This window comes from Sapajus apella, unplaced genomic scaffold (assembly GCF_009761245.1).
Source record: "Sapajus apella isolate SASKATOON/1434 unplaced genomic scaffold, GSC_monkey_1.0 scaffold51, whole genome shotgun sequence".
NCBI classification, from domain to species: Eukaryota; Metazoa; Chordata; class Mammalia; order Primates; family Cebidae; genus Sapajus; species Sapajus apella.
The window spans coordinates 7,471,397-7,495,745 of NW_022436991.1; the positions used below are offsets into that span (position 1 = coordinate 7,471,397).

At 44.7% G+C, this 24,349-nt stretch overlaps 1 protein-coding gene across 2 annotated transcripts in view; it reads right to left on the minus strand.

The window, feature by feature from the left end:
- Positions 1 to 242: 242 nt before the first annotated feature.
- The window catches only part of GP2 (glycoprotein 2), a 28,013-nt gene continuing 3,906 nt past the window's right edge, over positions 243 to 24,349 (minus strand). Inside the window, exons 3-12 of one of the 2 annotated variants that reach the window (XM_032242845.1) lie at positions 22,453 to 22,875; positions 21,496 to 21,606; positions 18,932 to 19,143; positions 18,291 to 18,439; positions 16,846 to 17,091; positions 15,889 to 16,051; positions 14,404 to 14,488; positions 13,113 to 13,157; positions 1,716 to 1,842; positions 243 to 723 (exon numbers count right to left, since the gene is read on the minus strand). In XM_032242845.1, coding sequence (XP_032098736.1) covers positions 1,757 to 1,842; positions 13,113 to 13,157; positions 14,404 to 14,488; positions 15,889 to 16,051; positions 16,846 to 17,091; positions 18,291 to 18,439; positions 18,932 to 19,143; positions 21,496 to 21,606; positions 22,453 to 22,875 — 1,520 coding nt within the window. In that variant the 3' untranslated portion in view covers positions 243 to 723; positions 1,716 to 1,756. Of the gene's footprint in view, positions 724 to 1,715; positions 1,843 to 8,369; positions 9,803 to 13,112; positions 13,158 to 14,403; positions 14,489 to 15,888; positions 16,052 to 16,845; positions 17,092 to 18,290; positions 18,440 to 18,931; positions 19,144 to 21,495; positions 21,607 to 22,452; positions 22,876 to 24,349 lie in introns of those variants that run through there. The other variant, XM_032242847.1, reaches the window with a different exon arrangement.

Here is a 24,349-nt window from a genome sequence, read left to right on the forward strand (position 1 = left end):
AAAAAAAAAAAAATACATATATATATATATATATATATATATATATATATAAATTAGCCAGGCATGATGGCAGATGCCTGTAATCCAAGCTACTTGGAAGGCTGAGACAGGAGAATTGCTTCAACCCAGGAGGCGGAGGTTGCAGTTAGCCAAGATCACGCCATTGCACTCCAGCCTGGGCGACAAAGCAAGACTCTACCTCAAAAAAAAAAAAAAAAAAGAAGAATCAAGGAAGGGAAAGTTTTTTCCCAGGTCATCTCAGAGTTCTGAACCAGTTTCCTGTTTGGCATTTCAGTACCAGAGAGGCAGTTTCCCAGGTTCTGAATTCACTGGAGGGTTCCAAGGCCAAGTTTACTAGCGGGGATTTATCTTAAGATAGCCCCAGGCTGGGTAAAAGAGGGCTGTTTTAGAGCTAGAAGGCTTGACATCCATACCTTGTCAACAGTGAAGCCATAGGTCATCAAGTATAACAGAGGAGGTATCATTATCTTAATTTACAGATGACCTGAGTGAAGTTAAGTGGAGTTCTTAAACTGCTCACCTCAGCAGAGGTCAGGCTGAAATATGAATTTCTTGATTCCTGGTTCAGCGCACTCTGGGTGTCAGTTTCCTCGTGGACACAAAGAGGAAGTTGAATTAGATCACCTGTAAAGCTCCTCCGTGTGTCCCAGCTCCAATGACTCTTCTGAGTTCTTGCTGAGTGTGGAAGGATCTTAACAATTTCTAAGGAAGAATGGATGTAGTATCATTTAGCCTTGCCTGAGTTAACTAGCAGCTGTCAGCTCACACATACACAAAGATGTGCATATATGGGCACTCATGTAAACACGTTTGTATGCTCACACACGCACATGCACACACATGTACATGCACGTTTGTATGCTCACACATGCATATGCACACATATGTACACACACATCTTCCCGCAGTTCCAAGTTCTGAGATAGGGTTTTGTTTTGTTTTGTTTTGTTTTTTTGAGACAGAGTCTCACTCTGTCACCCAGGCTGGAGTGCAGTGGTTGATCTCAGCTCACTGCAACTTCCACCTCCTGGGTTCAAGCAATTCTCCTGCCTTAGCCTCCCTAGTAGCTGGAATTACAGACGTGTGCCACCTTGCCTGGCTGGTTTTTGTATTTTAGTAGAGATGGGTTTTACCATGTTGGCCAGGCTGGTCTCAAACTCCTGACCTCAAGCAATCCACTCGCCTTAGCCTCCCAAAATGCTGGTGCAGTGGGTAGGGGGGAGGGATAGTAAGGGTTGGGGGCGTGAGCCACTGCACCTGGCCTGAGGTAGGTTTTATATTTGTCACTGTCCAGCATCAAGGGTCCATCAAGGGTCAGGCAGGGAGGCAGTGTTACAAAAAGAAAGAGTACCTGTGGCTGGGCGCGGTGGCTTATACCTGTAATCCCAGCCCCCTGGGAGGCCAAGGTGGATGGATCACAAGGCCAAGAGATCAGGACCATCTTGGCCAACATGGTGAAACCCTGTCTCTACTAAAAATACAAACATTGGCTAGGCGTGGTGGCAGGCGCCTGTAGCCCCAGCTACTTGGGAGGCACTGAGGCAGGAAAATCCCTTGGACCCAGGAGGCAGAGGTTGCAGTGAGTCAAGATCATGCCACTGCATCCTAGCCTGGAAACAGAGCAAAACTCCATCTCGGAAAAAAAAAAAAAAAAAAAAAAAAAAAAGAAAGAAAAAGAAAAAAAGAAAGAGCACCTGTATCGAATCCAAGTTCCAATCTTGCATTCTGTCACTTCTTAACTGTGCAACCTTGAGCAAGCTCCCTTATGTTTGGGTCTTCTTTCCTCATCTGTGAGTTGAAGTGCTGACCCACCTGTAGGAACTAAATAAATGGCAGGCAGGTGTTATTTGTATGATATCACGGAGTTCCTTAAACCTCTCTGTGCCTGTTTCTTCTTCTGCAAAATAGAATAACAGCCCCCGTATCAAAGAAAGAGGCTAAATGAAGCCCAGTATATGATGTAAAGAGTTTACTTGAGCCAGGATAAGGAAGATTCAGACACAAGTCACCTTGGATACAAGCTCCGCTTGGCCTTTGCTACAGGCAGATTTTTAAAGGCAAATAAAGAGAAGGACAACGATTGGGTTGATACAAAGTTCTGCCACGAATTCTCATTGATTTTCAGAAATAACATTGATTAGTCATTGGCTACCCATTGTTAAGCCTTATAGTGTGGGATGTCATGTCCAGTGAGGCGTTATGAGGTTAATTCATAGCTACTTGTGGCAATAGCAGGCAGTTTTGACAGATGAATACATAGCTCTAAAGGGGGAGAATAAGATGTGATTGCTGTCATTTGAATGCTTCTCTGGGTCTAATAATTTGAAAGAGCTCACATTCCTTGATAAAGGATTAAGGTAGATAATAAATTTAAAATGTTTAACATGCCGATTTATATGTATTAAGCATTCATAAAGTGTTATTCCATGTGCTGAGGGAGGGGGACACCCTCCCACATGCTCCCATGAGCCCTATTTCTGGCAGATGTCAAGATTTTTGTGAAATGGCTTTCTTTTGGCCACATCTAGGAAGTAAGAGGGAAAATAAAGAGAGGTGAGAAACAGCTTAATCCATTAAAATGAGAATAATAGTAGTAATGATGGTGATGAGAATGCTGCAGTTTTCTTCTGTGTGATTTTTTTTTTTAAAGACGAAGTCTTACTCTGTTGCCCAGGTTGGAGTGCAATGGCATGCTCTTGGCTCACTGCAATCTCTGCCTCCCAGGTTCAAGCGATTCTCCTGCCTCAGCCTCCTGAGTAGCTGGGATTACAGGCACGTGCCACCACGCCTAGCTAATTTTTATATTTTTAGTAGAGACGGGGTTTCACCATGTTGGTCAGGCTGGTCTCAAATTCCTGACCTCAGGTGATCTGCCCGCCTCCACCTCCCAAAGTGTTGGGATTACAGGCATGAGCCACTGCACCTGCCCCATATGATGGTTTTCATGCATTGCAAAGTAACTATATATCCTACCTCTTGTCTCCTTTATCTCTCTAGCAACCCTCGGGGTATTAGGGCAGCTACTGCTTTCATCTTCCATATAAGAAGTGGGAACACTTTCACGGATGTTCTGGGGCCCACAGTTCAAGTCCTGGTTCTTGGAGAGTTGGATTCAGATCTTGTGTCTTATAGGTATATAGGTATATGTTTATGCACTGAAATGAAAATGTACAACTAGGGCCTTCTCCGTCTCCCCACCCACCCAGCCTATAACGTCTTCTATGAAACAAAGCTAATTCCATTCTCAGACAAAGGCTCCCAGAATCCAGTGTTTTGGTTGGTCTCTACTACAAATGCTTTTTCTGATACTTGTGTGTTTGCAAGCCCCTCTCTATGACTTTCTATGATTTGATTGCTGATTGGCTGCTATATGCATTAAGTTCTGGACTTGGGGTCCCAAGCTCTTTATAGATTTGCTTCTTTTTTTCCCTCCTGCCATTAAATAATCACTCTTTTTTTTTTTTTTAATAAGGAAAAGAGGTTTAATTGGCTCACGGTTCTACAGGCAAAACAAGCATGGTACTGGCATCGCTTGGCTTCTGGGGAGGCTTCAGGGAGCTTTAACTCATGGCAGAAGGTGAAGCAGGAGCAGGCATGCCACATAGTTAGGGCAGGAGTAGAGAGGGAGGGGTTGGGGGGGAGGTGCCACACACTTTTAAACAACAGATCTCTTGAGTTTCTCTCAACTTATCTCCAAGAATAACCATTGTATTGTTTCCAGAACAGCCCTCCTTTTTTTTTTTTTTTTTTTTGAGACGGAGTTTCGCTCTTGTTACCCAGGCTGGAGTGCAATGGAGCGATCTCGGCTCACCGCAACCTCCGCCTCCTGGGTTCAGGCAATTCTCCTGCCTCAGCCTCCTGAGTAGCTGGGATTACAGGCACATGCCACCATGCCCAGCTAATTTTTTGTATTTTTAGTAGAGACGGGGTTTCATCATGTTGACCAGGATGGTCTTGATCTCTTGACCTCATGATCCACCCGCCTCGGCCTCCCAAAGTGCTGGGATTACAGGCTTGAGCCACCGCGCCCGGCCCCAGCCCTCCTTAAATGCAAAACAGTGATGGCAACAATGAACCATTCAAACTTCCAACCAATATCCCCTGAAGCCACAGAAGATGAGACCTAAGAGAAAAAGAAATCCACCCTCCTTAACATCAGCTAACAGCAAGGGAGTGAATGTCTGGTACAGACCCCAGAATTCCTATTTCACATTCTGATTTGGCACTTTCACCATAATTATTCAAGTGGGAAAATCTCCTCTACTTTTTCTGTGAAGCTGTTTCTTCTCCTTCTGGACCATAATGGCATGATGATTGAGGAAGTAAAAGGATAAAGAAGAAAGGATGCAGGCTGTTTCTTCATATCTTCGACCATTAATGTTTGAATATGGTGAGGTCCTTGTCCTCAAGGGACTAATAGTCTGGGATGAAGGGTGCAGGTGGGACAGATGTAAAAACAGAATTTCAGATGCAGATGATACATGTGATTATGAAAGTCTGCGGAGGGCCAGGTGCGGTGGTTCATGCCTGTAATCCCAGCACTTTGGGAGGCTGAGGTGGGCAGATCACAAAGTCAGGAGTTCGAGACCAGCCTATTCAACATGGTGAAACCCCGTCTGTACTAAAAATACAAAAATTAGCCAGGCATGGTGGCAGGCGCCTGTAATCCCAGCTACTCAGGAGGCTGAGGCAGGAGAGTCCTGGGAAGCGGAGTTTGCAGCAAGCCTAGATCGTACCATTGTACTCTAGCCTGGGGCAACAAGAGCAAAACTCCATCTCAAAAAACAAAAACAAAAAGTTTGTAGAGAAGAGGTCATAAAGTAGGGTAGTAGTTTTTTTAAATACGTATCTTCCTTTTTCTCTCATCATGCTCAAACTTTTCTCTACTTTCTTGAAAAAACTGGAATGTATTTATTAAACTGTGTTGACATTCTGCTGATTCTGTCATTTGTCATTTCTGGTTGATTACTGACTGATTTGTCCACTCTACACTGAACAGGGGAATCCAGGAAGCCTTCACAGGAGAAATAGCCCCAGTGAAAGAAAGGGCCTTTCAGGCAGCAAAAACAGCACACAAAAGTAGGGTACAGCGCAATAGAATAGCTCACGGAGCCTGAGAAATTCCGTGGTACTGGAACCTGGATTATGAAGGGGATATGTTTAAGGGCTAAGGCTGGAGAGACTGGTAATGGCTCAGAGGGTGGAGAACATGATCTGTCAGCTAAGCAGTCAGAACTCATCCTATAGAAAGTAAAGAGTCTCTGGAGGGATCTAAAGGAGAAAGTGACTTGTTTTAAATGGCCACCATTTAAAACAAAGTAGAGAATGGATTGAGAGAGGTGAGACTGGAGACAGGCCACTTAAGAAGCTATTAGTGAGAGATGACAGCAGCTTGGAAAAGATCAGATTCAATGGGGATGAAGAAAAGTGGATAGATTTGATAGAGTTTTAGAAGGGAGAATCTAATATGATAAGGAAGGTGATTTCTGGCTCTTCACAGGAAGAAGAGGCTGGAAGAGAGGAAGCAGGTGAGGAGAGATTATAAAATGAGTTAGGATGGGTGGGGTTTATCCTCTGAGGTTCCCATGCCAAATTTCCTTCCGGTGACCAGTTTTACCTTTCTCCCTGACCCCTTCATCCCCACCTGGTCATAAAGGATAGATATGCCACTTGTCTTTGCTGGACCTCAATTTCCATCCATGAAATGAAGGAACTGGGATTGAACCCCTGCCTCTTCTCCCAGGCTGAGCGGAGCTCTCCCTTCTCTGAGTCTTGCAATGTCTGTCTCAGTCTCACACTACTAAGCCTTTGCTGCCTGGCATCCCCATGCTGTTTCCCCGAGAAAAGTTGAAGTTCTTGGAGGGCAGGGCACTTTAAGCCACTTGGCATCCTTCACCAGCTGCTTGCAAGGGCTTCTTCAGGCCTGAGAGGCCAGTCTCCCTGGGTATAGAAGACTAGTTTTCAGGTTGCTTCTTGCTATCCCCAACATCCTTATTCTCCAGAACTTTCAGATGCTGGGTCCCAGGCCCATTTCACTGAGCTCTCTGCAGCTGGAATTTATCTTGCCCTAGCACCCAGTGGAACAGCACTGGGGGTGCAGGGATATGCAAGCTGATGGGAGAGAAACATGGCAGGAGTCCCAGGTCTTGGAGAGTTGGATCCAGATCCTGTGTCTTGTAGAAATGTGTGTGTGTTCATATATATATACATATGCATGCATGTGCAGACGTATATGTGTGTGCATGAGTATTGGATGGAAGTGTCTCTGGTTTTTTTTCTGTATGAAGTTATATGTAAAGTTTCATGTATGTATGTGCATCTAAACCATGATGCATGAGCCAGTGTACACATGTCAACATCTATATGTCCAGGGGTATTAATGCCTGTGTATGTGTGAGGGCCTTTGCTGGCGAATGCATGCGTCTGTCCACATACCTGTTGGCAAGTGGGTGCATATATGTTATACATATATACATACATATATACATATGTGTGTATATGAGTGCTGCACTGTGTGTGTGTGTTTATGTGTGTGTGTGCGTTCACTGTTGTATATAAATGGAGGCAGAATACAGTGTCTAGTTAAGAGGATTTGCTTCAAAGTCCGGCTATCCATGTTCAAGCTCTGAAATCAGCATTTAGAAGCTATAGGCCTGGCTGGGCATGGTGGCTCACACCTATAATCCCAGCATTTTGGGAGGATAAGACAGGTGGATCACGAGGTCAGGAGTTCAATACCATCCTAGCCAACATGGTGCAACCCCATCTCTACAAAAACAATACAAAAAATTAGCCGGGTGTGGTGTGGCCCGTAGTCCCAGCTACGTGGGAGGCTGAGGCAGGGGAATCGCTTTAACTCGGGAGGTGGAGATTGCAGTGAGCTGAGATTGTGCCACTGCACTCTATCCTGGTGACAGAGTGAGACTCTGTCTAAAAAAACAAACAAACACAAAACTATAGGCCTTTGAGTAATTATCTTTTTAAAGCATTGGTTTACTCATCACTAAATTGAAGGTAACCCTTCAATGTCTAATGTGAGAGTGGAATGATATAATGCCCACAATCCACTTAAAATAACGCCTTCTACATAAGGGGTATTAAAAATATTGGTTGTTGTAAAGTACTTCATGGCAAAAAATAGGTAAGTGGCTGGCTTGAGGATCTCTGAGGCTTTCTGCATGTGCATCTGTGCCTCTGGGCACATGAGGTTGATGTGTGTGTCTGTTGGAATGTGTGTGTTGGTATGGATAGACTCCTCTGGGTATACAGGCCTGTGCTTGGGGGCGACTGAGCCTGTGTGTTGTGGTTTGCTTGTGAGTTTCTCTGTGTGCGTTTGTGTTCTGCCAGGATTGTGAACCTTCCAAGGGAAGGGATTGCGTCTAATTAATTAGTGTACCCAGGCCCCAGGACCTGGGATATGCTAAGCAAATTTGTGTTGACTGAATGAATGAAATGGACTGGACATTCAGAGATTGTTATTCAGACAACATGACCATTTGTGAAGAACAGGAAGGTGTAACTAGCTAGCTAGATGATAACTGAGTAAGTACGTACATAGATGATAGGTAGATAGTAGGTAGATGGTAGACAGATAGAAGAGAGATAGATAGGTAGGTAGATAGATAGATAGATGATAGGTAGACAGCCAGACAGATAGCTAGGATTGGCTCTAAATGGAATCCTAGGTACTTTATCCTGGAAGTTATATTAAAGTTCATATGTCTCAGGGAGCTTCAAAACTTTGGCTCTGGCAGCACTGCGAGTTATTATGGAGTTGATTTGAGGGCCTGCAGAGAAAGAAATTACAGAATGGGAGAGCTAAGCCCTCCATCTGACATCAACAAGAATCAATTTGCTTTTAATCTCTCCATATTGGATGTTCATGTTAAATTGTATTTAAAGTTCCACTACTACAAATGTTTGAAAATCTTGTTACAGACCAACCCCTTTTATTCTAGAGAAGGGAACTGCTGAGCCTTAGAGAGGGGAGAAGCTTAGAACCTGACCTCTCTTTCAGGCCTAGTTCTACCATGCCACCTGCCTTGGGATGTAGTAAGTATGACTCCTCTAACTCACTGGGAAACAGAAGGCAATTCCTCTCAAGAACCCCTCTTTTAGAGAAGCCACTATCATAGTGGCCTTTGGGATGTCTGTCCAAGAAACAACCCCATTCGTGTGAGACCTTCTTCATCAGGTCAGCCCCTTTGGCTGTGTGTTAGATGGTCCCAGTCCCTTGGCCCAGACTATTGGACCCTGACCCAAGCAGCAAAATCAAATTCCCTGATGCAATTTGGAGGGGGGACAGCAGCATGTTAATCAGTCTCTGTTAGTCCCTGAATTAGGAAGTGATGTGAAGCTGGAATGTCCATATTTAATCAAGGGATAAGTGAACAGGAAAAGCTAGCTTCAGAGACAGAAAAGGAAAACAAAGGAGAAGCAAAGATATGCAGTCATAAAAAGCTATGTGACTTCCAGAAGAGGGACTAAAGGAAAGACAAACTTTGGTTTCTTTTGGCTCGCCAGGCCTCACTCCTAGAGTTTGTGCAGCATTTATGTATCTCTTGCACTTGAACTTTGTGCTCCTATGTCCTTATAATTAACTCCCCTTTGGCCTGAGAAATTATAGTGGGTTCCTGTTTCCTGCAACCACAACATCTCTGAACAACACAGCACATTGAAACATATCCTCCAAGGAGATACACAGGCTTGGTGCCTGCTGGTCCACCTTGGCTCCTGATGTGTCCCCTGAGGTCAGCTTTGCGAGGCCTTATCTGTAGCTGTGGGAAGGGCATAAGTCAGGGTACACATGTCGGTATCTATATGCCATGAGTATTAATGCCTGTGTATGTATGATGCCCTATTTGTTGCATCTTTGTGGAGTGCTTTGAAATACTCATTTCAAAGGTCTCCAGAAAGGGACTTCACCAATCTCCGAGGCTTTGCAGTTACATTTCCATAGCAGGACTGGTGCATTACTTCTGTTGGGACTCCCTGCTTAATCCTTCCGAGCAAGCACAGCACTGTTTACAGCAAGAGGTGTTCCCTTGGGTGATGGAGTTTCTGCATCAAAGTCAAGTTCATTCCTCCAGCATCCAGGTCCCAAGGATGTTTGCATGGTTCTCTAAGTCACAGCATGTCTCCAGCATGGCAGGGGATAGGGGAGGGATGGGGACTAGTTTTTCCTGGAGCAGAGCCTCCTAAAGTGGCCCTTAGAGATGTTCCTATGACGATTTTTGGGAAACCATGATAGAAACTCATCAGAGGAAGCAGAGTGAAAGCAAGGGTCAGTCTTCAATTCATGAGCAGTCAGAACAGTAGATGTTTAGAAAGGAGTCATGGCTGGTGCCTCTTCTGCATGCTTGTCCCATACCCCAGTGACAGGATACCTCTTCCCTGGAGCTAAAAACATGTGCCACACTTCCAGTAAAGGCTGGAGCCACAGAGGGCACCTAGCAAGCTTGCTTTCAAGGTCTCATTAACAAATGAGAAGGGCAGCCCAGGACAGAATGACAGGAACCCCACTATGAGAAAAAGAGAAACACAAAGGCATTTTTAAAGAGCTTTAAAGAAGGTGAAAACTCTTCCCTTTCCCTAAACCTAGCCTAGCCTTGAGTCTGTTAATACCAAGACTGTGTGAATTGGAATGGGAACCAGAAGTGCTGAAGGGAACCATTGCCAGAGGGAAGAACACAGACTTCAAGGCCAGGTGCTCAGGGGAGCTCTCAGAGCAGCCAAGCCAGGAGAACAGTCAGGAGGACCATGGGCCATGCTACCAGGAATCCTGAAATACAAAAGAGATGACTGTCAAGCGTTGGGCTTTGGGTGTCAGCAGCAAACACAAGGATGAGAAAGGCAAAGTATCTTTAATATCCGGCCTGGTTATAGCCTCTGGGTCTCACATGGTAAAGGCAAAGCTATCTAATCACCGACCATTTTTTCATTTTCCTCTGGACACACAGGAATGCAATTTTTCCCAGCATCCTTTGCAAGTAGGTGGGGCCATGTGACTGAATCTGGCCAATAAAATGTATGTAGAAGTCATCTGTGCCATTTCTATGCCTGGTCCTTAAAGACTTCTATATATCCTGTTGCTCCCTCATCTACCATTTAGGGAGCAGATGCAGGGGATCCAAGATAGGACTTGCAGGGAATAGTGGAGTTGGCAGAAGTTACCAGAAACTAGTGGAAGCCTGAGCTCCTATCAACTGCATGGAGCAGAACTGCATTCCCTCCCACAGTGATTTAGTGGGAAACAATACTGTTGTGTAAACACACAGAAGAATGGGGACTGTTTGTTACAGCAGCTAGCATTACTTATGCTGACTAATACTGAAGAGGCAGAAAGACATAGAGGTTAAAAAGCACTGCCTCTGAGGCCTGATTACTTAGCTTTGCATCTCAGCTCTACAACTAGCTGAGCAGTCCCAGAAAACTTACTAAACCTCTCTGTGCCTGTATTTTGCTGTATGCCAAAGAGAAATATTAATAGTACCTGTGACTTCATTGGATTTTTGTAAGACTTAAATGAATGACTTCATATCAAGCATTGAGAACAGTGCCTGACACATGGTAAACACTATACAAATGTTGGTTTTAAAAGTTAGGCTCTAAGATCTAGTTCTGCTGGGATTTTGTCTCTTTGGCACATCATTGTATACTCAGTTTCAGTGAAGGACTTGGATCCCAGATGATGACTGCCTTGTATCAGAAGACCTAGGAGAAACCTGTGAGCCCTCCTGCCATACTACCAAAATATAAAATCTCCCCATTTCCCCAATTTCAAAGTAACTAGCTGATGTCCTAGAAGTGAGGAGAGAAATACCATAAATTTCAGACACAGTGCATGACAAAAAATTATAATTATAAAACAAGTTGATGGTGAATTAATTCAAAACATCAAAGATGATTATGGGAGATAGTAGACAATAAAAACCACAAGTGCCCTGTTGTGGTGGGTCAGCTGCCTCAACATCAGACTGATCCCCTCCTTGTCCAGAAGGGGCAAAATCTATCAGCCATTCTAGAAATTAATCAATTCGGCAAACTCAACTGGAAAACCACACTGTTCCAGGCACTGGGCTAACCAGAAGGACTGGCAGAAAGGAATGAGACTAAAGGTCCCTGACTTCAAGCTGCGTATTTTTTATCTGTTTGTTTTGTGACAGAGTTTCACTCTTATTGCCCAGGCTGGAGTGCAATGGTGCAATCTTGGCTCACTACAACCTCTGCCTCCCAGTTTCAAGCGATTCTGCTGCCTCAGCCTCCCAAGTAGCTGGGATTGCAGGCATGCACCACCACGCCCAGCTAATTTTTGTATTTTTAGTAGAGATGGGGTTTCACCATGTTGGTCAGGCTGTTCTCAAACTCCCAGCCAACTTCAGCAGCCTCCCAAAGTGCTGCGATTATAGGCGTGAGCCACCGCGCCCAAGCCCAAGCTGCTTTTAGAATGAACTCTAATGGAGCATGACTTTTCTTAGCATTGTCTGAAGGTTGGCACTGAGCATAGAGAGTCCATCTTGCACTTATTTGGGAAATTTAAAAACTGCTCTCTAAGTTTGGGCTTTGAGTAGGGAAAGAACCTTTTCATGTCTGGATTTATCAATATAGGTCATTTTGTGGGAAATCAAATCTTAATAGTATGTGCTTTCATTTTGTCCAAAATATATTTCTAGTATTCTATAAATATGTAAAAATGTTATGTATGTGTGTTTGTGTGTGTGTGTGTGTGTGATATTTCTTTGATCAGTCAGCTTGTTTAGCTCCAAGTCATTCATCAAAACCCCATTCAGATGCTACTACCTGTTGAAATTCTTTCAAGACCTTATCCAATACAGTTAATTTATCTTCTAGATACTCTTTCTGCACTATCTACCTGGTTGTCATTTATCTGCTCAAGTGCCTGTCTCACTTGTGCAATGAATTGTTGGTGTTCCCATGCCTATGGGTCTCATTCCCCTAGCATTTTCACCTTCAACTCATTTTTCTCATTTGGCTTAAACATCACTTTCTCTGAAAGTTTTTCTGACCACTTGTCCATTCTAATAGTCATTCTTCCTTCCCACCTTGTTAAAAAAGCCATTAAACGTTGCTTAGGCACATGGCCCACCCAGAATAAAGATTACATTTCCTAGCTTCCTTTGCAGCTAGGTGTGGCATGTGACTAAGCACCAGCCAATGAGATGTAAGTGGAGGTATAAGGTGCCAGCTTTGGGAATGTCGTTTGTACTCATTGGCTTCTTCCTTGTTCCCTCCTTCCTGCTGCCTGGATACAAAGATTGGATCTCTGGCTGCCATCTTGGAACATAAAGATGATGGCCATATCCCAAAGATGGTGGAGCTGTGATCTAGAAGGACCCTGGGTCTTTGATGACTTTGTGGTGCTGCCCCACTAGATTTGGGCAGCTTGCCTCTAAGCCTCCTTTATGTGTGACAGAAATGAATGTCTATACAATGAGAACACATGGACATAAGGAGGGGAATATCACACACTGGGGCCTGCCAGGGGTCAGGGGCAAGGGGAGAGAGAGCATTAGGACAAATACCTAATGCATGTGGGACTTAAAACCTAGATGATAGGTTAATAGGTGCAGCAAACCACCATGGCACATGTATACCTATGTAAAAAACCTGCACATTCTGCACATGTATCCCAGAACTTAAAGTATAATAAGTTTAAAAAAAGAAATAAAAAGTTCTTAAGTTAAAAAAAAGAGAGATGAATGTCTATTTTACTTAAGGCATTATTACTCTTCTATCACATTACTTTCTTTTATTTCTAAAGTATCATGTTTACCTTTTATTTTCTACTTTCCACACTGGTGCATAAGCTCTATGAGGGCAGGCACCTGGGCTGTTTTGTTTGCCATCACATCTTCAGTGCCTAGAACAAGGCCTGGCACACAGTGGGCACTCAGTATATATTTCTTGTTAAAGGACTGTCTCCTCCACTAACTGTGGGCATCTCAAGAGCCACTCTTAGGTCTGATTAATGTCAGTGTCCCTAGCATAGGATCTGGGCCATGAAAGGGGCAGAACTGAAAAGAGGAAGGAGAGTTGAAAGGTTGTGGGAAAGCCATGAGAAAATAATGTACCTGCAGTGCCGGGGGTTCCATTCATGACACCGGGAGACTGTGCACCTGTGAACAAGAGCAGAAGGGGAGGGTTTCCTCAGTCATGCTCCACTGACTGCAGCACTGTGGCCATAACTGCTTCAAATCCTCCTAGACCTGGCCATCACAACCACTGACCATCCACACTGTGGGGGCATCTCTGATGTGGCACAGGCACGTTTCTAGACATATTGCATGCATTTTAGACTCAATCCTCCTAACAGATTTGTGAGGAAGGTATTCTCTTCCCCATTTGACAGAGGAGAAGACGGGAGCTCAGTGATGTTAAAGGACTTGCCAAGTTGACCTTGCCAGTCAGTAGCAGAGCTGAGATTCAAAACCCAGTATGTTTGATTCAAGAATGGAAGTTCTTAACCTCCACCAAGTTACCCTGTGATGCCACTTGAGGCTTCAAGTTGAGAGTTTAGTAAAATGGTAGGACAACCTCAGGACAGAGCCTTCTTCATGAGACAGCCTTCATTTGCTCTGGAGAATAAAAATGGTGGTAATGTTTACCATCCTTGCCTGCTATGAGCATTCAAGGTGATCACGCATGTAAAGGCATTTGACAATGTGCCAGGCATAAAGAAAGTATTATTATTACTACTATTAAGATACTGCATCTTAATTTCTTTAGGGGAAAAAAAGGGCTTTCATTCTTTCACTTCTCCCTCCTGGTGGAAATAAAAACACTACGTAAACACTACTGCAAACTCATGAGTAGGATGGATGAAAATTTGAGGAGCCATTGGAAAGCCTCCCCATATCATACTCCAGGATACCGTAAATGAATTTTGGAGAACACAGTCATTCACCAGAAAACAAAGTTGCATTTAAACCAGATTTAGGACTTACACTTCACCCATAAGGAACTGAGTTATGGGGACATGGAAGGAGATAGAATAAGGAAAAGGCCACATGTTTTGGAATCAGACTGAGCTGGGTTCAATCCTAACTCTAGCCACTCATGAGTAGGGGGATCTTGGGTGGGTCACTTAATGTCTCTGAGCCTTAGTTTCTCACCTGTAAAATGGATGCAGGCATGGGAGGATTAAGTGAATTGACGGATGCAAGAACTTAGTCTGGGCTCTAAGCACACAGGAGGTCCAAATGGCTATATTGTTATTATTAATCTGAACGAATAGGTTTTTTAGTAAGGGTCAGATTGAGGAGGTAGAAAAGTCCTGAGGAGTTGGGCGCGTGACCTCAGGCCTCTGTGGTTAACTGTCAACACTCAGCCAGCTGGTCTTGTCACTGGGATTTGGCCACTTACCTCTCCGAGTGATGGGTCCCAAATCTAGAACCCGGGCTGGGTCTATGGCCAGTACGTCACTGCGGACTTGACTTCTTGAGCAAGACTGTGGGGATGATGAACTCTTATTACTCAAAATGTAAATGCCTGGATTCTATCTCGAGTGGTCCTGCAATGGGCAGTTCTGGACCAAGAACTGGGTCCAGAACTGGTTCATGCTATGGCCCTAATTCTGATGCTGTGGCTATCTCGATCTAGAAAATTATTACTGTCATCTCAAACAAATCTGGCTTTGAATCTCATCAAGTGGAGACTTTCTTTTAGCTACATAATTTGGGGCCAATGACTTTGCCACTCTACAATAACTAAATAATACCTACCTGGTTGTGAAGGTGAAAATGAGATGTGCCTGCAACATGTGGGCACAAGGTAAGCACTTGGAAAATGCCAACTATTCACAGGCAATGCCAAATGCAGGCAAGAGCAGGGGCACTGGAGTCACCACTTGGCTGGGGCACATCCTGGCTCTGATATTTTCTAACTCTGTGTGGCTCTGTGGGCAAACACTTCTCTGAACCTCACAGTGGGGTAGATAAAATAATCTACTTAAAGGGTTGTTCTGAGAGTTAAATTAGAAAAGGTATGCAAAAGTTTTAGCATGATGCTTGACAAAGAGCAAGCACTAAAAAAGTAATCTATGATTATAATCATTTAAAACATGCCAGGCCGGGTGTGGTGGCTCACGGCTGTAATCCTAGCACTTTGTGAGGCCGAGGCGGGTGGATCACAAGGTCAGGAGACCAAGGCCATCCTGGCCAACATGGTGAAACCTCGTCTCTACTAAAAATACAAAAATTAGCTGGGCGTGGTGGCATGCACCTGTAGTCCCAGCTATTTGGGAGGCTGAGGCAGGAGAACCGCTTTAACCAGGGAGGCGGAGGCAAGATAGCGCCACTACACTCCAGCCTGGTAACAGAGCAAGACTGTCTCAAAACACACACACACAGACACACATACACACACACACACACACACACATGCACGCACACACACATGCCAGTGGAAATTAGTAGACAGATTTCCTTATCAAATCTGCCTTCTGGAAACACAAAAATTGCTTAGAAATGGGCCTTTAGGAGACCTAGAGTCTATCTATTCATCTTTTGCTTTTCCTTCCCTCCCATCCATACACCTGCCCATCTCTTTCCATCTCTTCATCCTGCTTTCTTCCTTCTTTTCTTCCTCTTCCCTCCTTTCCTTCTCCATCCCTCCTGTATTCCTTTCTCCCTCTCTTTTTTTCCCTCTCCCTTCCCTTTCTGATTCCCCTTCCCTCCCCTCCCTTCCTCTCCACTCCCCTCCCTACCTCTCCCCTCCCCTCCCTCCCTTTCCTTTCCCCTTCTTCCCATCCGCCCTCCATTTATAATTCCAATAAATATATATGAAGAGCCTATCAGGTACAAGGCTCCATGCCAGCCTCTGAAGAGTTCATTCCAAAGAGACACTCACAGGCTGGCATTGTTCATGAAGAGAATCACAGAGATGAATCTCACAATGCAGGAAAACTAGGTCATAATGTCCAGCAAACATGAACATCTGAACTGAGAACCGGCTTTCGGAGGACCTCCCATTCTCCTCCACGTGGATGGTGGAATCACGTTGATTTGGGCAGCTGGGAGGGTGACAGGGCAAAGGTGTGACTACTAAAAACAGCAGTGGAGAAAATTAAAGAGCCCTCAGACCTCCTCCGTCATGACAACATGGACTTCTTCTATTCTTCTGTTTGCTCCAAGATGTTATCCATAAGCTCACATGGCTTAAATTATTTGGGAGCACAGTCTCTGGAGTGAAACAGACTGGTCTTGTATTCTAGCCCAACCCACATTCTAGCTAAGTGATTATGGGCAAGTTCCTCATCCTTGCTGAACTTTACTTTTCTTATCTGTAAAGTGGAGACAGTAATATCCACTTTATGAGACTGATGTGAGCATTTAATCAGATAATCCACATATATTGCTTGGCACATAGCTAATCTCAATGACAAATACAGCCAGGATTATTACTATGATTTAAATCATGATCTATAGAAATGCATTTCCCTTGTTTTTGTCAGCAGTGTTCAATAACACTCCATCCCACAACATTTATTGTTTTGTTTTAATATTGACCAGTGTTCACTTCTGGGTAATAATCCATCACTACCACATTGATCCCCTAGTTCTGAACAATTAGCCTGTTGCCAAGGTTATCAAGAACATTGAAACGGAAAATATTGACATTTCTTTACTCTACCTACCAATTTGGTATTAATCCTTTAGGTTAAAATCTCAGGAGTGATATTTCTGGGTCAAAGAGTATGGTTATGATATGTAATACAACTTACACATCTGCCAGGGAATGGATGAGATGAACATTTTCCTATAAACGTTAGTAAGGCCAAATGGTAATTCCAGAATCGCTCGTTACCTGTTTCTAATGATGAAATACTTCACAGGGTCAGTTCTGTCTTCAGTGGGGGTGGCATAGCAGTTCCTCAACACCAGGTTAAACCGGGAGGTGTCCCCTTGCTCCAAGATGGCACCCACATAGAGCATGGACTCAACAGACAGCTCAACTGCAACCCCTTCGTAAGGATTCGTGTAGTTTTGGTCTTGGAAGAGGGCCATCCTGACAGTGAACTCTCCATCTCCGCCCACACTGAGGTTCAAGGAACTGAGAAAAGGAAAGCCACAAGAGTGGGAACCTCAGAGAGAACAACATAAATCAAGCCCTGCACTTCCTTAACACGCTTACGAAGGCAACAGCACACATCCTGGATCGTTAAGTGAACTACTGGATCATTCATTTAAACTAGGCATTTATTAGCTTCCAGGCACTCAACTTGGCAGACACGTCTGCCTTCAGGATTTCCACCGATCCTCCCTGCACGAGAGGTTACACCTATCTCCCTCACTGAAGGAATAACTGAGTGTATACCTCCATCTTCTCACTTGGAGACTGGGGCTCAGAACCAGTTCTGTGTGTTCACATTTTTTAGCAGTAGATCTCTTCCCTCCACCCCACAGTCTTTAGTGAAACACCAGTTTTAACAAGATAAATGGCTTTCATTTTGATTTTTTATGAACCAGGAGCCCCAGAACCATACCATCTGCAAGCCACTGAATTAGAAAATTTCTAATCCTTCTGATCCTGTTGCTTTGTGAGCCCAGGGGGCAATAAGGAATGAGATGGGCACTCTGGATTTTTTGACACCACAGAAAGTCCCCTGGCAAGTCTAGGAATGCTAAAGAACTGATTCAACAGGGCCCCATTTCTGGAACAGAAACACAACAAAACAGACAAAAGCCCCTGCTCACATAGAATTCTCCCAAACTGCTATATGATGCCATTTCTGCTGGGGACAGGGGTGCTGCTTATCCATTAAAAGCTGGTCTCTGCTTAAATCTCATGTTTGCAGGGAAGCTGTCCTGTCTCCACTAAACCCACTACCAACAGGGATCTGGGACCCCTTTCCCTGCTCCCAAAGTACCCCACGTTTCTCCTACATTACATCCATCTTGCTTGTAAATAAGTATTGATTTAATTAGTTGTTTAATACTTTTGTTCCTCAAGGTGAATGAACTTGCCTTGTGTTTTTGTTTTCTAGCACATTTAGTACGCACCGTTTCATGTTATTGAATTGCATAGTTACACTAATCTCTAATATTCACAGAATAATCTACGTCTGCCTTGTTCATGCTGAACATCTTTAATATACAATCAGTGAATGCTTGTGGAACGAATGATTGAATGACTGGAAGCTTCTGGAGGAGGTTGGCAGTATGGTGTGGGCATCATAGTCTGCACTTGAAGTGAGTGTGATGTGACTATTGCCAGGGTTAGGGGTCAAAGGGCAAGGGTTGATGTCATACCTTACAAGGGGCTGCAAAGCAGCTTGGAGGCTGACTTTCATGTCCAGTGGGTAGACACATTGGAAGTTGATGTTGAGGATGGTGTCTCTGATGATGAAATCATTGACCAAGGAGAGGGTGTTTTTGTAGATGACATGGGTTTGATTTCTCTTTGGCATAAAAACAAAACCACACAGATCTTTATGTATATGTGTGTGTAGGTGTATCTCAAATCCAGATCTGATTTCCAGAGTCAATGTGCTCAACCATGCAGCCACCCTGCCTTCTGAGCTCAAGGAGGTAAAGGGATCTCTCTTTCAGTGTTATCGATACTTTATGGGAAGGGGAATGAGGACACCAGATAAAAAACTAGAACAATAAATTATTGACCCTTGGGAAGAGTCAGGAATCAACCAGCTTGCTTCTTTGTGTATCCCTCCCCCATCAGCCCTAATTAAAATCATCATAATTGTAGCTTACATTTATGAAACTCACATGTCAGACTTATACTAAGCTCTTTATGTAAACAAATGTGGGTACGCTCACATAACCCTGGGGACCCAGTAAAGCTAAGTGGCTTGTCCAAGATCTCAGAGCTACTATGATAGGTCCCATCAGCCCAAACATACCTTCTGGCAAGCAGTGGTGTGAAAGCCACTTACCTCCAGAATGTTCCTGCAGGCACCAGCCTGAACAGGGCTGGTCAAAGATATCCAGTTTCTCTCCTCTGTCTGTATGATGCTGCTGCAGTTTGGGTCTCTCAGGTAGGCAATGACCTCCTCCCCCAAACCCACGCCTTCCAGCAAACATTTGTCCAGCTTCACCTTCATCTCCCTGGCTCCGCAGTCCAGCTGAGGCTGCAAACTGTGGGCTTCTACAGAGCAGAGATGAAGGCAAGTGAAATGGATACAAGTCCGGAAGCCCACTTTCCCTACTCTTTGGTAAACTCTCCATGACCCAGAAGATTATGTAGACTAGACGGTCCTTGGGATCCAGATGAAATTCATGCCTAGACTGGCAGTACGTGAGGTTGGCAAACAGTCCTCGTATTCAAGATTTCCAAGCATCCTATGTGCAGGCTTGGCTAAGGTTTTTCAGTCTAGTTCCCATTGGGGATTGGGTTATTTGCGGAGGCAGGATGGACTTGCATTCCATACTAGAATCAAAGTTAGATATATGCTACCTTGTTGAGCCAGCACATCTGACCAGGCTCAGAGCTATCATATGCATTAGCACAACATTTATTCAACACACAACTTCTTGAGTGTCTACTGTCTGTCAGGCACTGGGGCTACAACACTTACCAAAACTGACAAAATTGTCACTCTTATGGAGCTGACATTTGAATAGGGGGGACAAATAGTGCACTAATAGAAATACAGTTTCTATTACATTCATGAATGCATTGATTGAGCACATATTTACCAACCACCTCCTCTCTCTCTCTCTCTCTCTCTCTCTCTCAGACAGAGTTTTATTGTGTTGCCCAGGCTGTAGTGCAGTGGCACAATCTCAGTTCACTGCAAACTCTGCCTCCTGGATTCAAGAGATTCTCCTGCCTCAGCCTCCCAAGTAGCTGGGATTATAGGCGTGCACTACCACACCCAGCTAATTCTTGTATTTGTATAGAGACAGGGTTTTGCCATATTGGCCGGGCTTGCCTCAAACTCCTGACCTCATGCAATCTGCCCGCCTTGGGCTCCCAAAGTTCTGGGATTACAGGCATGAGCCACTTTACCAACCACCTTCCCAAGTGCTAGGTGCATTCAAAATAAAGTAAGACATGGACTCGGCCCATGAGGATTTCTTGGTCTTGTGTAAACACCAACATACCAATAGCTCATTATACTTCAATATGATAAAGATACAGACAGAAGTATGTACAGATTCCGGGGGCGCACAGAAGAAGGTCTATCTAAGTCTCTTGATGAAGCCAGGGAAGGAATCATAGTGAGCTGAAACTTGAAAGGACGGTAGGAGTTTTGCAAGTGAGTAAAGCAAGTGAAAGCAGCCCAGGCTAAAGGAACAGCAGAGGCAAAAGCATGGAGATGGGATACAGGGGATGGTGCATTTGTGGAGCTGCAGAGTTCAGAGGTGCAGCAACCTAAAATGAGAAGGGAGTGTGGGAGATGGAGAAGGAAGAGAAAGTCAGATCACAGAGGGATGTGTCTGCAAGCAATGGCGCCCACTGGACAGCCACCATTCTGCTGGCCACTGATGAAGATGTGAGGAAGACACGTGCTCACTCAGTCAGCTGAGGATGTCCTTGGAGCCCATCTAGGTACAGGGAGGGCATCCTCAAAGCCGAAAGTCTGACTGTGATAGGCCCGAACCCCGGAAAACCACACTGACTCTCTGGGGCCTCATCCACCCAATGTGCAGAAAGTCTTCAAGGAGATCAAGGTTGTTGGTTGTTTCCTGCCCCTCATCCCAGGCTGCTTCTGCTGAGCACATCTAAGCATCACCCTGTTCACACTGCAGCCCCGCTTTCCAAATGCGTCATGCTCCTTCTTGTCCTGCTGCCTAGAACACTGTCTTCCATAGGGACGGGGCGTGTGCTCGGAGGAAGACATGCTTGTGCCAAGAGCAAGATCAAAGGCCCTTAGAGTTCAGTGATGGAGGAAAATAATCTCAGTGGGAGACTCGTCCATTCCATCCAGGGCTTAGTGCTTATTTGTCTATGACATCTCTACCCATGAGCCATCTCACTCTGCTTGCTCACCTTCTGGGACAAGAAACTCATCACCTCTTGAGCCTGCCCAATTGGACTGCTCTGAATTAGTTCTCACAATAGCCCTGTATGGTGGGTATTATGATTACCTTATCCTCATTTTACAGATGAGGACATTCAGGATCAGAGACAGTAGTGACTTGTCCCCAGAAGTCTGCCCTGGTCCCTGACATGAAGACCCTGTGGCTATGAAAACATAGCTCCCACACTTTCAGAATTCTCATCTTCAGTGCCTTCATCCCTCAGGGGTCAAGCCTGCCAATGTCAGAACCATGTCATGAGGCCGTGCCCCAGCAGCTGACCTGGAAATTTGCTCCAACCCTGCTCTGCTATCGTAGCAAACCCACTGGCTTTACAGCAAGTGGATTGGAGAGCCCATTGACTTCAGGTCCAGGTCCCCGACTCGGCTTTATACCTTATCATCACCCTCTAAAGCTCCCTCCCTCCTGCCCTACCCACTCAGGATGGTAATCACTGGCCCAGTGAGTTGCTCACCAGAGCTGTTGAGGTTCTGTCTGCAGAAACAGCTCCAGGTGCTGTTGAAGGCGAGGCACTCCTCCTCAGGGCGGCAGGCCTTATCACACTTGTCCTCCACAGTGGAGGGGTCTAGGAGATGGGCATGGAGGGAGAAGATCAGGATGCAGTGTGGGGTGGACTTGAAGCCCCCAACTCTTTCATTCCACCAGGGCACAAGAATCTTGCCAAGGCTGTGCAATACTTAGTGGAAGCATCAAGCCTCAAACTCAGATTTCCTGACTCACAGTCCAGTAGAATAAGTGAGAACCCTGAAACTGCCACCTGAACACTTATTACAGGCAAGACTCTGTTTTAAGAACAATGCGTGTATTAGTCCATTCAATCAACATGAGAAAGCACAGCATGGTGGTTAAGCTCATGGATGCTGGAGCTAGAATGCCAAGTTCAAATCCCAGCTCTACCATGCTCCAGCTCTATGATATTAGGAGAGCTCCTTAATCTCTCTGTGCCCCTCATTGGGGTAATTAGGTAGCACTATCTCATGGAACTGGGGAGAGGATCAAATGAGTTAATGCATTTGAAGTACTTAGGATAGCAACAGGGACATTATGAGCATTATGTGTTAGCTGTTATTTTTGCCTTTACCCACTTTTATTCAGATCAGAACACTGAGGCTCGGGGAGGCAAATTAAACTGCCCAAATGGAGACAAAATCTGAATGAGTATGAGTTCTAGATTTTATGCTATACACATTTATAAACTGGGAGATTTCACCCATGAATGGGAATTTCTGGCTTTACTTGAAATGTCGGAAGGTCTGGCAGCCCCTGTGTTGCGTTCTCGCTGGGCAGGAGCTGAGTAGAGGCTCCTCTGCACCCTCTCCTGTCTCCTGTTCACTTGCTCCACTCACTCTACTGAGGCTGGGGGGCATCTCATTGACTGTGTAGCTGCCTTCTCCAGGGCTCTGCTGCTTACCTGTACAGTATCTCAGATTACACTGGGGAGTGCCTTCCAACCAGTACACATGGTACCCACCAGGGCAGGCCTTCACCAGCACCTCCGTCTTCCAGAGACAGCAGTTGCCACTCCAGTGGGCACAGGCAGTGCGGTTGACAATGCCATCCCCAAAGGCAGGGTGAGCACCGTTCAGCCACATGGGAGCAGCTGTCTGGCATCGGTACACAGGGACACAGGTCTCCGGCATCCTCACGCCTCCTTCCCCTACAAAGCGGTACCAGCCGCTCATGTTGTTATCACACTCCTGGGCCCTTTCTGTGTTCTCTATGCTTCGGAAGGGTTCATCCAGGAGGGTGTAGTTCTGACAGGGGTCAAAACAGCTGTCAGCTCCGCAGTCCAAGTCCAGCCCATAGGAACTGGCTGCAGCGGGGTTTCTATAACCTGGGAAAGTGACAGAGTGTAGTTGAGTTTACTGAGCAATGCCACAACCTTCAGGATTTTTTCCCCTCCATGCTCTATTTTGGCTATGCTAAGGACTCCAATGAGATAATACACACAGAATCCATTAATTAAACATCAATTTCATCACCTTGGGGTCAGAATAATCAGTGAGGACCTTCTGTGGTATGTTACAGGCATTGAGGACATCAGGGTCACCGTCCTGCACAGCCTCCCTCCCCACCTCAGAGTAACAAAGTTTTTTCCTGTGCATCCATGTACAGCAGCCTTGTTTGACCAATATTTGTTTTTCTCATTATAAATGTAATACAGACTCACTGAAAAAGAACCTCAAACATCATTAAAATGAATAAAGCAAAATGAAAGTTGTCATAAGCCCGTCTCATACCCAGAAGTAACCATAAATTTGTTATATAGCCTTAAGATTATTCCTAGGGATGTTTAAAATATATTGCTTCCTTAAAAATAAAGATAAGTTTAATTCTGTGCAACGTCTTTTTTCACTTGCATTTTTTTACTTAATGGAGCATAGATGTTTTTCCACACCAGTAGCACAGTAAACACACGACAATTCCCAATCTTGGCACTATCGACATTTTGGCTGGATCATTCTTTATTGGAGGAGCCATCCTGTGCATTGTAGAGTGTTTGGGAGTATCCTTGGCCTCTACCTACCAGATCCCAGCAGCATGCCCCAAAGTGGTCTCCAGTCATTGCCAAATGTCCCCTGGAAGACATTACCCCCAAGTGAGAACCACTGATCTAATAAGACCATGTTTGACTGTTGATCTACCATTTTTAAAGACAGTTTTAGAAACTGTGACATATGAAGAGAAGAGAAGTGAAGGAGGAAGACCACAGGCTGGTCAGGCTGAGTTTAAATCCAATTCCACACCTGCTGGCTGGGTGACCTTGGCAGGTGACTTAAGTCCCCTGAGACTCATTGGCAAAACCACACCTGTGAACCAGTGGTTCTCAAACTTTATCTGTTCCTATGCCTTGGGTCATGTTGCCATACATGTGTTTGCCTGTCCTATTATTGACTTAAAATGTTTCTTTCAATGATTCTTCTTCAAGAATTAGTTTCGTCTTAAAGAATAACATCTGTGATAACATACATATAGTGTACTAGTCATATTCTTTAGATATGCATAAAAATAAACATACAGCAATTAAAAACTGGTTAAGAGTTTGCCAGGCACCCCCAGAATCATCTTGGGATATATACGCCCCATTTGGGGAAAGAAAGCCTTAAACAATTGTTAGAGGATTAAATGAGATAATACGTATAAAATGCCAAGCACAGCACCAGGGTCAAAGCTAATTCTCTTTTCTAGTTCTGATTTGCTGAATGCTGTGCATGCGTGAAGAAGGATCTAAGTGCACACACAAGATCATGTGCTTATAATACATTAAAGGGGCTTTCTGGAAAAAGAGATTTTCAAGCTTTGCACAT